Here is a 17,931-nt window from a genome sequence, read left to right on the forward strand (position 1 = left end):
AAACTGCAGGAAAAGCTGATGTAGGATATAATTAGTTGAAGAGCAGAACCTGTTGAAGTTCAAAATATACAGCCGACAAGCACTTTAGATTGTGTGAACTAAATACCAAGTTGTCCAGCAGAGGGTGCTGTGAGCGCATGTTGGCCCTGTATACATTCCCTTTTTGCCCGTGTGTGCGTGCGTTCGTGTGTGTGTGTGTGTGTGTGTGTAGTACTGTGCAAAAGTTTCAGGTCTGCTCAGTCTGTCAAATTCTGTGATCATGTAAATTTGGAATAAAGTGATGCGACTTAAAGCTGCTCTTGTATATTAGCAAGCTGTCAATGAGTTTAACTCATGCAACGTGTATGTTAATGCTCAAGCATGTCTTGAATAAACCTTTTGTAATAGACGTTTTTTTTACAGCAGATATTTCTTCATATGAAATAGTAGGACAAACAAAGGATTTACCAGTAACATTAATTAAGGTTCCACTCCAGTATTAACAGAGCTGTGTTATTGTTCAAGTGTGGGGGGGGGGGTCACGCTAAATACTTGACAGCTGTAGAGAATGTCTTTTTTTTGGGTTTTTTTTATTATTATTTTATGTTTTTAAAAGAAAAAAAAAATTCATACAAATTTTCTGGATGTGTTCCAGTAAAGTGGAATAGAAATAATTATCCTCTGTTGTCGTTATAGCAGCATATTTATATATTTATGTGTATTTATGTACATGTATACACAGTATATATATAAATATATATACATACAACTTAGGGCTGTCAATTGATTAATCTGTAATTAATTGCGATTAATCGCTAAAATAAACCTGAAGCTTAAAATAAGCTTATAAGCTGTGTGTCATCTGCATAACAATTGTATGTTGTGCTTTCTAATAATGTTCCCTAAAGGAAGCATATATAAAGTAAAAAGTATAGGCCCAAGCACTGAGCCCTGTGGAACTCAGTAGAGGGCAGTACCTGTGAAGCCAAGAGTCTGCTCCAGTCTTAATAGAATGTCATGAACAATGGTGTCAAATGCAGCACTAAGATCTAACAGGACAGGTAGAGACACTAGACCATCAGCTGAGGCCAAGAGAAGGTTGTTTTTACCTAGTTAAACAAGTGCTGTTTCTAATTCTATGATGTCATCTAAAACCTGACTGACTAAAATCTTCAAACAGGCCGTTAATGCACAAATATTCACATAATTGATTGGCAACTGCTTTTTCTAAGATTTTAGAAACTAAGGGAAGATTAGATATAGGTTGATATTAGCTAAAACATCTGGGTCGAGTGTCGCTTTTTTATGGAGGCGCTTAATCACTAATGCTTAAAAAGTTTAGGGCACATATCCAGTTAATAAGGATATATTATTTTTGCATTTAATATAGAGCTGTTAATTAAAGGAAACTTTAAACAGTTCAGTGAGGATGGGATCTAACTGACTGCAATAGAAGTCACTGTACTATCAACAAGGTTATCTATGAGAGTGGGAGTAACATCACAACAGGTAACTTCAAATGTACAGACATTTTCTGTTTTGGGAAAAACATTTGAAGTTTTCAATATCAAGTTAGAACAAGATCGTGGGTGTGGCTATCTGTCCTCAGTACTAACTCGGATAACAATTTAGAGAACTCTAACAGAAACTCTGAATAACGTTGCAGGTGGATGATAAACAGTACCGTATTTTCCGGACTGTAATGTTGCACCGGAGTATTAGTCGCATCTGTCAAAAAATATGTCATGAAGAAGAGCTCTGATTGACAGGTAGTTGCGCTTGCATGAAGCAATAGCACCAAGAAGGTTCGCCAGCAAACTCAAAATTTATTTTCATCTCCTTGGCAACTACATGCGCATTAAGATGTAACTGCACCGTTGATAAACCCCTTCCAGCAGCACGCTGTTCAAAAACCCATTTGTGGACTTTTTCCTCCATCGCGCTTTCAGTCCACGATTAGCCTTCTTTGATTTTTTTCAGAGAAGTATGAGTTACCGCTGCTTTTCGCCTGTCCCCGACGACTTTCTTTCTGCTGCTTAATTACCGTTTTCGGTTTAGTCGTGTAATTTCGTCCTCTTGTGGACATAGATGACATTGCGTATATATTTTGATAAGTCTTTTCTAAATACAGTAGGTCGCATGGCCAGCCAAACTACTAAAAGCGCAACTTATAGTCCCGGATAATATGGGAAAAATCAGAATTGGTTTCTGTGATTTCCAACTAGGATGAGAGAGAGACTAAGAATATATAGAGAGTAGGGCTGTCAAAATTAACGCGTTAACGCAGGATGATTAATTTGTGGAATTAACGCGTTAATTTTTTTAACGCATTAACGCACTTTCTCACTTTCATCGCGGTGGAATTTGGGTGGAAGAGTATCGTTTTTTTTAGTTCCACCTCAAAGGATTTCGCTGGGAGCAAGTACATCCTGTTGGAGATCCTTTGGTGAGAATAAGGCAACACACTTTTTATGTGTTTTGGGATTGCCCAGTCATTTCAAATTATTGGAAAGAAATTAAATTGAACATGGAGAAAATCATGAAAATACTGATTCCATTTGAGTTTGTGACTTTATGTCTGAGTTTAAGACCGGACACTGTGAAGGGGACTGATAATAAATATATGTATAATATCCTATTACCAGCAAGTTTAAAAAAAAAAAAAAAAAGCAACCACAAGTGAATGGTTTGTAAAAGATTCTCCTACAGTCGAGGACTGGACCAAAGTGGTTCCGGTTATTTTTATAATGGAGAAGCTTCAGTCTCAGGCTTGAACAAGATAAGTTTGGGAGGTACTGGAAAACCTGGGTAAACTTTATAATGATTTTAAAACAAGATACTGGGTAACGTGCTAAATCTTTTTCAGAGTTATACATGCACACAGTAAATTATCTTACGTAATCTGTAACTTTTGCCATTTGTGTTGATTTTGCCATTGTGGTTATTATAATGTAATCGATTGATGATCTATTTATGAGTAATGAGTAATGCTATGTTAAAATGCACATGCTCTCTCTCTCTCGCTCTCTCTCTCGCTCTCGCTCTCGCTCTCTCACTCTCTCTTTGTGTGTGTGAATGGGGAGGGGGAGAGATGGACAGAGAGACTGTCTGTCAGTTGTCGTCACTTTGGTAAATCCTCAGAATTCCCAAAAAGTTCCACACTGGAGCTGCCATTATAATTCTTCTTTTTGTTTCCTGTTACTGTGCAACTTGCTGATTGAAACTGATCACTTTTTCCTTCAGTATATGATCTTGAACATGTCTTCTATCATGAAGAATATGGTTTTGTGTAGTGAGGCTCTTTTTCTCTGTGCTCTTAGCTGACACTAACATCCACCTGTTGCATTGTTTGGTCAGTCAAATTACTGAGCAGAGTAGAAGCCAATCCTTGATCTTATGGCCTTCTAGGTTCCTCCTTTTCAGCAACATTTGACCCACTGTGAATTGGAGAGGGAGGGATGTCACAGCTTAAATGCCATCAGTGAGGAGGATTTGCAGATTTTAAGTCTCTGCTCTTTGCCCTCCTCACAGTAGGACTTCCTGGGGGCATGGGGCTGTTCTTTGGCACAAAAGTTAAACCTGCCTGCTGCAACAATAACACATTTAAGGCCTCCAAAGACATTGAACTTTGTGGGAGCTGTGAGCTCATCTTATAGTGACTAGTGGGAAGTCATGCATTGAGAATGAGCAGATGCACAATGGCACAGTGACACAGTGACACAGTGAGACATAATATCATGGCCCAAAGATGTGACCGGGCAAAGTGACATGCAGAGTTTTAATCCGGAGAGGTTTTGTTTTCTCTTTTAAAGGAATGGTTCAACTTTCTAAATCTGAGATGAGAGTGAGAATAATTAGTGTGCTAAGGCCAGAGTTGCAAAGATGGGGAGGTGGTTGGTGCCTATCTGTAATATTGTTCAACAACCCTACTTATTATTATTATTATTATTATTATTATTATTATTATTATTATTATTATGAAATCTAATTCAAATGCATATAAAATAAACCAAGCTCACACATAGGTCCATGCCAAACACAAGCCAACAGTCATTATCATGGCACGGCAACAAGAATTGTACATTTAAAAGTTGCAATTATCTGCAACAGCTTTAAAGACTTGCAGCAAAATGGAAAAATCTGTTTGTTTTAATTGAAAAATTATTAAACCTGTGTCCTATTTGTGCTTGCCTCTTTAGTAGGCGTGTCACGATACTCCAAATTCTCCATTTGATTTAATTCTGATTTTAAAGGGACACTGTGTAGTATTTATGGGTTTATATGACCCAAAATCCACTTTACATATTATGTGCTCCTGCATTGTCTAGTCGCTGTATAATATTTTTTGTTTCATTTTCGTAGTGTTTCAAAAAGTCATGTAAAATAACATGGTCGCGGGCCGCGGTTGCATAGCCACTGTTAGCAGCGAGACGCCATGTTTCTACCGGAGCCTGTAAGGACAAACGCGAGAGAACAAATCAAGCGTCTCTTTACTTGTAGCGGAAGTCCCGCCTCCACTCTCTCCGCCTCGTCTGCTACGGCCGCGGTAGCTCGCCCTCGACGAGGACGACATTTGACCAGCTGAGGATACCGTATCACTCAGGGAAGGGAGGGGGTGAGCAGAGGAGCAGTTATTTGTTGTAAATTTCAGCCTCACCTCTAGATGGCACTATAAACTACTTACTTCACCTTTAAGGTCACGATTTGTTTCAGTTTTGAGTGCAGATAGGTCTCTCTACATTGTGTCATGAGTGATATAATTTCCATCATAATAACAAGGCCTTATTGTCAATGTAACAATAACCACTCAATTGGAAGAAATCAATGAAATCAAATCAATGCAATGTAACTAACCGTAAAAAGAAGAGTAGAACTACATTGCTTTTTCACTACATGGTAACGGCAAGGTTGGACTCCACATGGTTTGGTTGGTTTTCGATTACAATATAGTACCTCTTCAACGTGGGCGGAGTCATCACAGCACAGTTGCGTGAAACTGCAGTGACTTTGTGTTATATGCGACACACACGAACTAGTGACGTGTAAAGCAATTGTTTTCAATGTACTGAATCATTACAATAAGTTCATTAAAAAAGATTTGTTCAGTTCCTGCATGACTCCGTCTGACAGTCACTGAACTGAAATACAGCGGAAAGGCTTTGTGATGCAGCTCATCGCACGCTATCACGCTTTTCAGCAGTGCTGTCGCTAAATACACCAGACTGTTCAATATTGAGATTTTAGATTTCCTTGGTAAATGTTCGACATGAATGCGTGTCTTTTAACTGATCTACAGTTCAGCATTGTTCGCTTTGATTCTAGTTTCACCTGTTGCACTGACAATGACTCTTCCAGGGCAAAGACTCTGCCAGGCATTGGCCGGCAGTCTGTCACCATCACACATAGTATCAGCTCAGCTCACTTGGAACCTCGCAAGTGGTAAATTGAGGCATTATATTGTTGAAATTGCACTCAATTCCTCAAGACAGTTAAGGGAAAAGGGGGAACTTGGAGTTCTTGTTGTTTATAGGTTATTATTCTATTATTTTACTGGTCCAGCCCACTCAAAGCGGAACTAGACCGGAATTTCCTAGTAACGTGTTTTTTTGGGTGTGTATCTGCGTCATTACCTTGTTTATGAAGCCCTGACGGTTTTCGAAACAAACAGTTCAGCCACTGCTGAGAACGTTGTGTTTTATTGTAATCTCGGGGCTCAACGAGATCTCTGAAAATCCCGTAATAGTTACGTAAGCAGCGGTTCTCCTGAACAACAGATCGACCTGCTCCGGGCGGTAGTCCGGGCACATCCGGTTGCGTACATTGAACCGCAGAAGAAGAATAACGTCCGTTGTGGAGGTGTTTCACGAGCAACAGTGTCTTCTGACTCTGGGTCTGACTCCAGGTCAAAGTCATAAAGGGACTGCGGCGGGGAGTCTTGACGAAGCTATTTTAAAACACTGTTAAAACAATGTTTTGATAATGAGGAGCAGTGCATCCACCGTTCCAGAGGGGGGCGCTGCGCTTCTGAGAAGGGATGTGCTGGATAGTACTGGCCAATCACAAGACTCTGTCTTCTGGGGGTGAAAGTTCACTCTGAAATCTCGCAGCAGAAAAACACCGTCAGAAAAGAGGATTTCTATCGGCTCGTTTACAGAAACTAGGAGGTTTTTGACCATAAAAACAAGTTAATATATGTAAGTAGACCTCCATAACTAACATTTATGTGCAACAGGACCACGCTATGTGACCTTTAAGATCAAATTGTGCAGTATGTGGCCCCTGAACTAAAATAAGTTTGACACCCCTGTACTAGGTATTTAATAAATACTGTTTCTATATATAATTCTGTAAGGTCGCATTACTTACAATGTAATTAACCTCTTCTTCACGGATGCCCCCGGTACATTACACACAGCAGCAAAAACATCATAAACCATGTCTAACTTTAACAAACACAGACATGCTGCATACCCACAGAAAGGTCAGAAACTCAGCTATAAGCTCATATAAACCATTCTTATGGTCACTAAACATAATTAAAACACAGATGGATCAAACCAGCAGGAGAACGTTACATCGCTGGTAAATGGTTGTGAATCTTGATTGTAGAGTGATAAAAACGGTACTCCAACGGTACCATTTCTATCACTCAACAATCAAGATTCACGCATCCAGCCCCAAAATAAGAGCAAAACAACAACTGACTTTCAAGAAATACAACCAAAATATTGTCTTACAGCCATATATTCATCACTTAAATATGTATGTTAAGGAGAAGGATTTTTTGTGGACACACGGCAGGCGTAATTACAAACAGGTCACATTAATTCAGTGCAATTATGGACGCGGGCGACAGTGGAGCAGCACCTGAAGGGCAGAGGGTTGTGTCTGTGAGAAAAAGCTACGTCGGTAATTAATCAGCAAATTTCTGCATGATTTTCCAAGACTTCTGGATGTGAAGATGATATAAACATAAACCCTCCCTGAGCTGTCGGTTGCCTTTCTCTGTGGAGCTCCAGGCCGGTTTCTGAGCACACAGCCTTTCATTGTTCATAAAAATGAAGAAATATATATGGTACTACGTATGTGATGACTTGTGCAATGTCACAAATGGATGAATGAAATATTCAATGTCCATACGCAAACTTTACACCCTTCCATCATCAAACCTTCTTTGTAACCATTAGTGTCGTAGTAGCAGTATATTTGCTAGAATTGCTATAAATGCTTATTTTTAGCCTGATTATTTTAACTTAAATGTTTTTGAGTGGCCCACAAAACACCAGCTATTTTCCTTGAAGTCAAATAGCCCTGGCGTAGTGTGATATTTACACCTGAAGCTGCAATAGTTTGGTAAATGAGAGCAAGTAGAACATATGCAACACAAAATGTGAGAAAATGTGGAGCTACTGTAATGAAATCTGTCAGTCAAATATTTAAAAAAAATCTTTCAGTCCGTAAGTTAACACTTGAACTCAAAGTGGCCCTGATGTGCTGGTGTGTTAAAGCTCATATTTACCTTTCTTGCATTTCTTGCATGTCTCCCAAAAATTGAACATGAACTACTCCACGTCCCTCAAATTCCCACCATAATATTCCCCCATAATATGAGAATTAAATAATGATGAGTTTCAAAACCTGGTGGGTTTATCTTGTGTTTTAGAGTGCCATACGCTTATTAGGAGCAATTTAAGATTACAAAAGAAAAGTGTAAAAAATGCAAGAAAGGTAAGTATAGCTTTAAAGGAATAAGGAAGTGCTATTTGTGTTTGTGTATGAGTAAATATGGCTCATCGACTATAAAAAGTCTTCATGAATGTTTATTTACCATTTAAATAGACAGCAGTGATCATTTGAGGCAGTCTCTCTAGACTCTTTTTCTATTAACTATGAGAACATTTGTCATAGGGTTTTGTCATAACCACAAATTCTTTAAAAAATATATATATAAAGATAAACACCCACCACCCCTAGAGCTAACTAGCTTGCTCTTACTGTACCTGTTTTAGGGGAACTACATACCGGAAGTATGGTTGACAGATATATTCGGGTAATAATTTGGGTCTATGATCACATTGTATTCATGTAATATTTTTGGTTTTAGGAACACATTGTCATTCTAGTGACTAGTGCCGTTTTGAGAATGTGACTGGGTAAAATCGAATTCAGAACCTTCAAAAACACTCATTTATTTCATTTTGAATGAGGCAGTTGCATTTAAGTTGCATATATGTTCACTTTTACACTTCTCTTCTCACAAAAAGTTAGGGATAATAGGCTTTTGGGTGGAATTTCATTGGATGAACCTAAACCTACACCTTATCAGGTGAACTTAATGTGACCAACTTTTCAATGTCTCAGTACTTTTTGCACAACATGCTGTTCTCTAACAAGGAGCTCAACAGCTAAAATTCTCAACAGGTGTGCGATCCATGAATCGACCAATACATTTCCTGGTTCAATTAGAATGTGTATTTAAACGGTCCTCCTCATCATGCTGTTCACATTTTGACATCATGAGACCAAGACGACGCCTCACAGTTGATTAACAGTACATCGCCATTGTGAGGCCTCAAATGGGATGTTCTCAGATGGAAGTGGCCACCGAGCTTAGAGTGTCACAGTGTCCTCAGCAGGTTGGAACAGAGATACAGAGAGACTAGAAGAGTCACAGAAATGCATAGAAGTGGGCGTCCTTTGACCCTATCCCACACTGATGACCGCTTCATTGTGAACAGTGCCCCGCAGAACCCGACGATGAATGCCACACAACTCCAGGCACATTTAAGGGAGGTGAGAGGCACCCGAACGTCACGTCAGACCGTTGCAAACCGTTTACATCAGCGCGGTCTGCGTGCTTGACGACCTACAAGTGTACCTGACCACATCACCAGGCACAGGCATCATCGTCTTGCATGGGCCAGGCAGTGTTCACGCTGGAGGAGGGACCAGTAGGCATCAGTGCTGTTCTCTGATGAAAGTCGATTCACGTTGAGCAGAAATGATAGCCGCCAACGATGGTGGAGACACCAAAGAGAGCGCTATGCATCAGCCACTGTTGTCACCAGACGAGCCTTTGGTGGTGGTGTTTGGTGTGGTGTGTCTAGTCAGTACAGAGCTGCCTTACACTTTGTGAATGGTACAGTGACAAGCCCACACTACCTGAATAACGTCATTGATCCAGTCATTGTGCCTCTGCGTGAACAATACAGGCCTAATTTCACATTTGTGGACGACAATGCTCCAGCTCATCGAGGTCACATCATTAAGGAACGGCTGCTGGAGACTGGGGTACCTTAAATGAGTGACCTGCACTTTGTCCAGACTTGAATCCCATAGAAATCCCTATTGGATCAGCTGAGTCACCGTGTAGATGCTCGTAACTGTACCCCAGAACCTTAATGACACGAGGGCCGCCCTTCAAGAAGAATGGGATGCCACGCCTCAGCAGACAATACGTCGACTTGTGAACCGCATGAGACGTCGTCGTAGAGCTGTAATTGATGCTCAAGGGCTCATGACGAGTGATTGAGACATTGACATTTTCTGTTGTCGTACACCAACCACTGTTGTTGGCTTTTTGTTTCAATAAATGATTAGAGATTGCATGCTTCTACTTAAATGCCCTACTTTCATGACATAATATCACTGTAGCGTGAACTTTTTACGTTTTCCATACATTTCACCCACAAGCTGAATATCCCTAACTTTTTGTGTTATTGAATGCACTTTTTAACTTATCACTAATTTATATTAACCTTTTCCTTACCTGCTCTGCACTGCAATTCTGGCTTATATTTAACATATATTTTGATGCTATGCTGAAGTTGTCAAAATGTTTAATATCATTTTTATTAATTCATTTATGTTTAAATGATCTTCACTACCCACTTGAATAACATCATCATCATCATTATTTTTTTTTTTTATTATTATTATTATTATTATTATTGTTATTATTATAATTTTATTAATTTATGTGTGTTCTTTGGCCCATATCATGAGGACAATGAAATTGAAAGACCCTTGTCCACAGTAGTGCAATAATGGCTCCCTGTCCAATGGGAATTGAAAGGAGGATAGCATCCCTGAGAAGCCTATTCTCTGGTCTAACCAGTCACACATCCCCACCACCCCAACCCCCCAACTTATTCTTCAAACAACGCTATGACTGACGGCTCCCTTTCACTGGGCTCTGACTGGCAAGGAAGGGCTTTAATTCCAAAGCATTTTGTAGCATGGCATGATAATAACCCAAGCACACTGGCTAAGATGGACCGACATGGGTTTTTTTTCATTCTTTTTTTTCCCAATTTTCTTAAATTTATCTTTATACGTGATGTGATCTGACGTGTGATGTGTTTTGACAAGAACATGATGCACTTATTTATTTTCTGCACCAAAGCTGTTTTTCTACCTTCTCACAAAATGATACGTAAATATTAGTGAACAATAATAAAAATGTATGTCATCTCTGATTTGTTCTGCTCCTCAAATGTGATTTAACCAACAATACTATTTGCAAAGATCAGATGAGGAAATTCTAGGTGTTTAAATATGTCATCTGAGCTCTAGTAAACTGTAACGAGCATTTTACACTTTATGCTATATTGTGTAGACCCAACAGTAATGGCTTGGCTGAGAGAGCTATTCTTGCCTATTAGAGGTATTTCGCTGTGTTCTCACTATTTTCACTTGTGCAGTGAATGAAATGTTACCAATGATGTCGAAGTCGTCACAAACGGATTTTGATTGATAGGAGAACCTCACAGTTATTGGCTAGGATGACCTACATCCCTTGGTGCTCACCCTTCAACCCTTGTCCCTGTGCCAACTTCCTTCCTGCTCTATACAACAGTGCTGTCAAGCTCAAGGGAACTTCTGCATAATGAGTCAAAACCTAAAGAGACACATAGATAGGGTCAGGCTTAAAGATGGAAGGATTAGTGATTGGCATAATTTATTTTTACAATGGACAAATTGTTAATTGAGCAGTAGTGGACCTGGCAATAAAAAACAAAGGAACTCAAGGATTTTTTGGGAAACAGCGTGTGTGTGTGTGTGCGTGCGTGTGTGTGTGTGTGCGTGCGCGCGTCTGTGCGTCTGTGTGTGTGATCAGTCCGCTTGGCCCGGAAGGGAACACAGCTGAAGAGACAAAAGGGGTCACAGAATAATATATGTGCATTGTTGCAAAATCCAGTTCATCTGCAAGATGCCCTCCAACCCTCCCCTCTTCCGCACACTGCTGTGTATCCCCCTCCCGAAAGTAAAGAAGCCTCCCCTCACCCCCAACCTGTCACCTTTTGACCAAAGAAGACAGGGAAGAGTTCCTCCTTTGATCACTGGAGGGTGGAGGGGAATGAATGGGCTTAAAGGAGCAGCAGAGGCTGTGCAGGGCTGAGGAGATGAGTCATTTGCCATGCACTTGGCTTCTGTTGATGCCTCTGGTTTCTCCCGTCTTCTCCACTAACCCCCATCATTCTCAACACACTAACCCTTCCCTTTGACTTTCTCCAGCCCGGTCCAGAGGTGGAAAGAGCACCCACCTTTCACCCTTTTTGCCGCCCCATCTTCTCTCCCTGATCCCGAGGGGATCACCCCCTGTCACCCAATATCCTTCCGGAGATGGTGGGCGCAGGGTGCTGCACCTGTCTTGACCTGTCTAGACACAAGCAACTCGCTGTTTTTTCCCTCACTGGGGAGAAAGGAGAACAGTGCAGTTTGGATAGAGAGGTGATGATGGGATTCATATAAGTTAAAAGTCAGAGTTGGAGGGTGTTTTGTTCGTGATGATGGGAAAAAAAATGCAGCGGTGAACCTGTCAACCCGTCCACTCTGCAAAAGTCCAGTGTTGTTTTTGTTTTGCTTTTCTTTTTGGATTTGAATCAAGGTTTTAATTATAACTATTACATATTTATAGTTTGGACTATGTATGTTTGCCAGTACCAATGAATATAGGACGCATGAAAAAATAAGACTGAATGGAAACCGGGACAATGGGTTAGGACACTCGTATCACCTTGCCTCTCGTTTTTGTGACCAGGTACCTCTTGCTCGTTCTGTGGCTCATCTCACTGAGCTCCTGGACGGTGTGTGCAGCAGCATGAGTGATTATGCCCTCCATGTGGACCCCGACACTCGGCATAAACAGTACAGGAGGTTTGCTCCCAGGAGCGACGGTGGCGCAGGGGACTTCCCCGACTTCAACAATTTCCAGTTCGATGGACCTGAAGCATCAAACGGTCTGAAATTTGCAGTAAGTGCCAAAATGCATAATGAAATCATTGTATATTCTGTATTTGTGATGGATGGGATTTAAAAAAAAAAAATGCATGTTAGGGCTGGTCCTGGTGACTGGATCAGCATCATCCTTAATTCAGCTTGTGTGAAAAGTCTTTCTAAGGGAAATATTTGTTTAATACTAATACTGAAGTAATACTTGGTAATACGTAGCTAGTGGTAAATTCTGTCTTTGTTGTTTGGAGGAATTGGCTTATCATGTTCAACATGTTGACCAAATTTTTGTGAAAGATTCCATGATTTATTTCTTGACTAGAGACTTGTACTGGACTTCAATGCTGCCTAACATGGAACGCTCATACAGCCAGACCTCAGGTCCAGGAAGAGTTGAGACATTTTCTAATAATGCAATGAAAATCTTAAATTCAATTCACCACAGAATTTAACAGACAAAAGGACAAATAAAAGATTTTTCAAAATTAATTAATTCAACTTAATAACATTTTGGTAAGTGTAGCTAGTAATACTAATAGTAATTATTGCAGTGTTTGCCCATTGTATACAAGACTTGATCTTCATTTACAGTATGTCATTCAATTTCAAAAGGATAGATAGATTGATAGATTGATGTAGACTGCAGACAGGCCAGTCCAGCACATAGAACTCTATGTGGATGACACCACCAATGTTACATTCTCACAAATGCCATTGGCCGAAACAACTCATCAGTGCTTCTGCACAAAATTGAAATTTGGCTTTGTCTTTGCATAGTTCAGTTACAGGTTGCATTTGCCGATGCAGCGGTAGATTGTGTTAAGTAACAGTGATTTTCCAAATGACTCCCGTGCTCTTGTGGCTGTATCCGTCATAAAAGCATTATGTTTACTTCTATAATACCTCCTCATGGCTCCATGTCCACACACATTCAGCAGCGGTTTCTGCCCTTGGCCTTTACACACCAGGGTTTCCCCAGCCTCCCAATATGTTTTTGCAACATTGCTCTATATGGTAAAGATGGCGAAAGAGCAAGTCTTGCATAATGAGACATTGTCTTTGAGTTAACTGAGTTAATTTTGTCAGGAAGTTTGGCACAAAATGGTCACCCACAACCAAAAAATGAAGCATTTGGTGGATGGTCATTTTATACACAATGGACAATATGCATGGAGACAACTTCTGCTAAAATATAAGCCAGCTCCTTAACTTCCAGTCAGCTGTCGCTAAGGGGAAACTGACTTTTTAAGGTAATGTTAGCGATTAAAACTTCCAATATCACTCAAAAAAATTTAAATTGTCTTTTAGTAGATAGTCCTGAGGGATTCAATATTGCATAAAATGAAAAAGGCATTTAAATGTAAGTGTGGAGGAAACGCATACATGTACACATCGGCAACATTATCAGCAGCATTTATGAGTACCTTTTTTTTCTTTTTCTTTTTTTTTAAACATAGCATTCACCGTGGTTGCTTCCGCAGCCTCTGTGATGTGTTCACTGTCCTATCGTAAATAGTAAACTCATTTTGTAAACAGAAACACTAGAACGTCGATCAGGTATAAACGCTCTTTATCTTTATCTTTGCAGAATACAATTAGATTTGTCAGCGAAAGAGGTCAATCTTTTCTGAAATAAAGATGTTAGTGATTCAACACAAACACAGTACAGTACAAACATTAGTGTGTATAGCACAGACATCCAGATTACATCTAACACACATTACACAAATGAAGTTTGAAATCAATGTGAAGACACAAATCTGAACGATGGCCAGTTACAGCTAAACAAAATGTATCCTCAGCATTAACTTATTTGTTAATGATTGTTTGCCAATGACTAATTCAGTGATAATAACTACAGATTGATAATTTTCATAGAATTATTAATTTAGTCATTATTTTTCATCTGAAGGTCTTTGCTAGTATTTACAGTGGTCTGCAAAAGTTTGGGCACCCCTGTAAATGTTCATGATTTTCCTTTATAAATCATTGGTTGTTTGATTAAGAAATGTCAGTTAAATATATCATATATGAGACAAACACAGTGATATTTGAGAAGTGAAATAAAGTTTATATGATTTACAGAAAGTGTGCAATAATTATTAATAATTAATAAAAAATAAATATAAATAATAATAACCCTAACTCAACAAAATTAGGCATGTGCATACATTTAGGCACCACAAAAGAAACATTTTGTGCATTCTCCTTTTGCAGAAATAACAGCCTCTAAACGCTTCCTATGGCTTCCAATTAGAGTCTGGATTCTGGCTGAAGGTATTTTGGACCATTCTTCTTTCCAAAACATCTCCAGTTCAGTCAGGTTTCATGGTTTCCGAGCTTGGACAGTCTGCTTTAAATCACACCACAAATGTTCAATAATATTCAGGTCTGGGGACTGAGATGGTCATTCCAGAACGTTGTATTTGTTCCTCTGCATGAATGCCTTAGTAGATTTTGAGCAGTGTTTAGGGTCGTTGTCTTGTTGAAAGATCCAGCACAACAACAACTTCAGCTTTGTCACTGATTCCTGAACATTGTTCTCCTGAGTGGAATCCATGTGACCTTCAACTTTAACAAGATTCCCAGTCCCTGCACTGGCCACAGAGCTCCACAGCATGATGGAACCACCACCAAATTTTACTGTAGGTAGCAAGTGTTTTTTCTTGGAATGCTGTGTCCTTTTCCGCCATGCGTAACGCCCCTTGTTTTGCCCAAATAACTCTATTTTAGTTTCATCAGTCCACAGCACCTTGTTCCAAATGTGCTTTAGCATAGCTCAAGAGACTCTGTTTGTGGCAGGTGCAGAGAAAATACCTTTTCTGCATTACTCTTCCATACAGCATCTCCTTGTGTAAAGTGCGCTGAATTGTTGAACAATGCACAGTGACACCATCTGCAGCAAGATGATGTTGTAGGTCTTTGGAGCTGGTCTGTGGGTTAACTGTGACTGTTCTCAGCATCCTTCACTTCTGCTTATCTGAGATTTTTCTTGGTCTGCCACTTCGGGCCTTAACTAGAACTGTGCCTGTGGTCTTCACATTCCTCACAATGTTCCTCACAGTTGAAACTGAGAGCTTAAATCTCTGAGATAGCTTTCTGTATCCTTCCCCTAAACCATGATGTTGAACAATCATTGTTTTCAGGTCATTTGAGAGTTGTTTTGAGGCTCCCATGTTGCCACTCTTCAGAGAAGATACAAAGAGGAGAAACACTTACAATTGACCTCCTTAAATACCCTTTCTCATGATGGGATTCAAATGTGTATGGAGGTCAAGGGTCACTGAGGTTACCAAACCAATTTTGAGTTCCAATAATTACTGCTAAAGGTATTGTAATCAATAAAATGACAAGGGTGCCTACATTTCTGCACATGCCTAATTTTGTTTATATAATTCTTTCTGTAAATCATATCAACTTTATTTCACTTCTCAAATATCACTGAGTTTGTCTCCTATATGATATATTTAACTGAAATTAAAACTTACCAAACTTTTGCATACCACTGTGTCATTTTCTGGAGACGGTTATACTGCTACAGTTGCAGATGTCATTCACTCATTGTCTATGGCTTTACCAAGGGTATGGCTTTGTCCACGAGGGTCACAGGGGCTGGAGCCAGTCCCAGCTGACATAGGGCAAAAGGCTGGGTGCACCCAGCAACTTTCTAAAACATGATATGTCCTCTAAACAAACTTTGCCTGCAGGTAGCAAATGTACTGTATGTGAGAAGGAAATTATCTCTGCATCTCAAAATGCTTTTGATCACCCTGTTTAAATTCAGTGCCATGTAATCATCTGTCAGTATGTGTGTATGGCAGATTTATTTATATTATATTATATTTGAGATGACCAGTTTAAAGCCTTCTGTGTGGCCAGGCGACACTTACCTCTTTAAAAAATGATTGAAAATCCTGATTCTCAGGTAGTTTGGCAAACAGAGGAAAATACTGGTGTCCACACCAGTGATGACCACCACTGTGCACAACAACACAACACACAGGGTGTGTATCTGTGGTGTGTGTGGCTGAACATGTCTGCCTTCTGTGCTTGTGTTTTTGTCTCAGTGTGAAACGGTCGTGGAGGAGCTGGAGGACGATATCATCTCTCTTTTCAGTCAGGATACAGAGCATGTGCGTGAGGAGTTATGCAACAGAGTGTCAGGTAACCGCGCTTTCTTCACACTGTTTATATTTGTATTTGCCCTCACAGTTCAAATGTATTCACATTGTTTCAACATGGTGCGACATATAGAAAAGTAATGGACCTCAGCACTCATGCATTTGTCTTTCCGTTTGTTTTTTTCAGACTACTGTAGAGACAACAGTCATAAAAATGAGGAGTTATAGTGTTTGTGTCGTTTCAGTGGATGAAGGTGGGATTAACCTTGGACAAGAGATTGTATTAAAGAACCCCATTTTTTAATCAGATTTTCACACATTTTGACAATCTTTATTAATAAATAAAAATAGGTATTTTAAGAATGGGTACTGTGCACTTTTTTCCAAGGTTTGGAATAGGTAGTCCCACACGACACACTGTCACCTGCTGCCTCTCATCCGACCGATCATCAAACCCACAAACTGAGTGTGATTAGACTGCGTACTTCAGTGATACATGTTTGCACCATTTTGTTCATTCAGTAAATGGGTCTCTATTCTGTCTCAATCAAAGTAAACAGGTTTTTGTTCACTGTTTTTGGTATTTCAGTGGCAGAGGCATAGGAGAGAGAGATTATATATTCAAACTTCAAAATGGTATTCATCAATAGTATCTGAATGTAAGTATTATTATTCTAAGATTTCACATGTTTCACATTTCTTTGTTTACAGTTGATGTTTTTTATTGAGTGACAACCCCAGGGTTCTAGCTAGCGCATTTTAGTGTAACGACCCGTTACGCCATTGGGCAAAATTGAGGACTGTTACGACCGTGTCATGTTTGTGGCTACTGTGTTCTAATCATTCCAGCGTCCAAGCATGGAAATAACATCAAACGCACACAAAATCGCATTTCTCACGCTGAGAAGTGATCAAATTTACCCGCACATAAATGAGTCATCTGTCAATCGATGATGCAAAGGCAGATTACTCGGTGTATTCATACAGCTGTCTTGAATTAGCCATCAGCCAATCAGATAATAGCATTTTTTGTTGCTGGGGAAAGTCTGAAAATAGGTTTCCGCTGCAGGAACTCCAGGTTTAGTGGATTTTTTTCTTAATTATATGAATATATTGTCTTCCCTATGATTAAAACATCAAATCTAATTGTAGTTTTTATAATGTTTGGTTCCTCCTGACGGCAAAGAAGAATTTCAGACACATATACTTAAGGACATACAGTTTAAACAAATGGTACATTGAAAATGGCAAAGTGGTGGGTGGTCGGTGGGTGACTGGCCATGTGCATTTGTTTTCAATGGAGCTGTGGATCCATGTGCAAATACATACGTACAGTTGTGCTCATAAGTTTACATACCCTGGCAGAATTTACGATTTCTTGTCCATTTGTCAGAGAATATGAATGATAACACAGAAACTTTCTTTCACTCATGGTTAGTGGTTGACTGAAGCCATTTATTGTCAAACGACTGTTTACTCTTTTTAAATCACAATGACAACACAAACTACCCAAATGACCCTAATCAAAAGTTTACATACCGTGGTGATTTGGCCTGATAACATGCACACAACTCGACACACACAGGTTTGAATGGCT

The 17,931-nt window shown here is 39.7% G+C and overlaps 1 protein-coding gene across 1 annotated transcript in view; it reads left to right on the forward strand.

Moving 5' to 3' along the window:
- Positions 1-16,637, forward strand: part of cnpy1 (canopy FGF signaling regulator 1) — a gene marked incomplete at its 5' end in the record, with an annotated part of 18,856 nt that extends 2,219 nt beyond the window's left edge. The window contains 3 exons of the mRNA XM_083907825.1: positions 12,023-12,235; positions 16,281-16,377; positions 16,522-16,637. Of these exons, the coding sequence (XP_083763951.1) occupies positions 12,023-12,235; positions 16,281-16,377; positions 16,522-16,562 (351 nt within the window). The 3' untranslated portion in view covers positions 16,563-16,637. The remainder of the gene's footprint in view (positions 1-12,022; positions 12,236-16,280; positions 16,378-16,521) is intronic.
- Between the last annotated feature and the right edge of the window lie 1,294 nt (positions 16,638-17,931).

The sequence above is a fragment of the Microchirus variegatus genome, assembly GCF_963457635.1.
Source record: "Microchirus variegatus genome assembly, chromosome: 21".
In the NCBI taxonomy this organism is placed as follows: Eukaryota; Metazoa; Chordata; class Actinopteri; order Pleuronectiformes; family Soleidae; genus Microchirus; species Microchirus variegatus.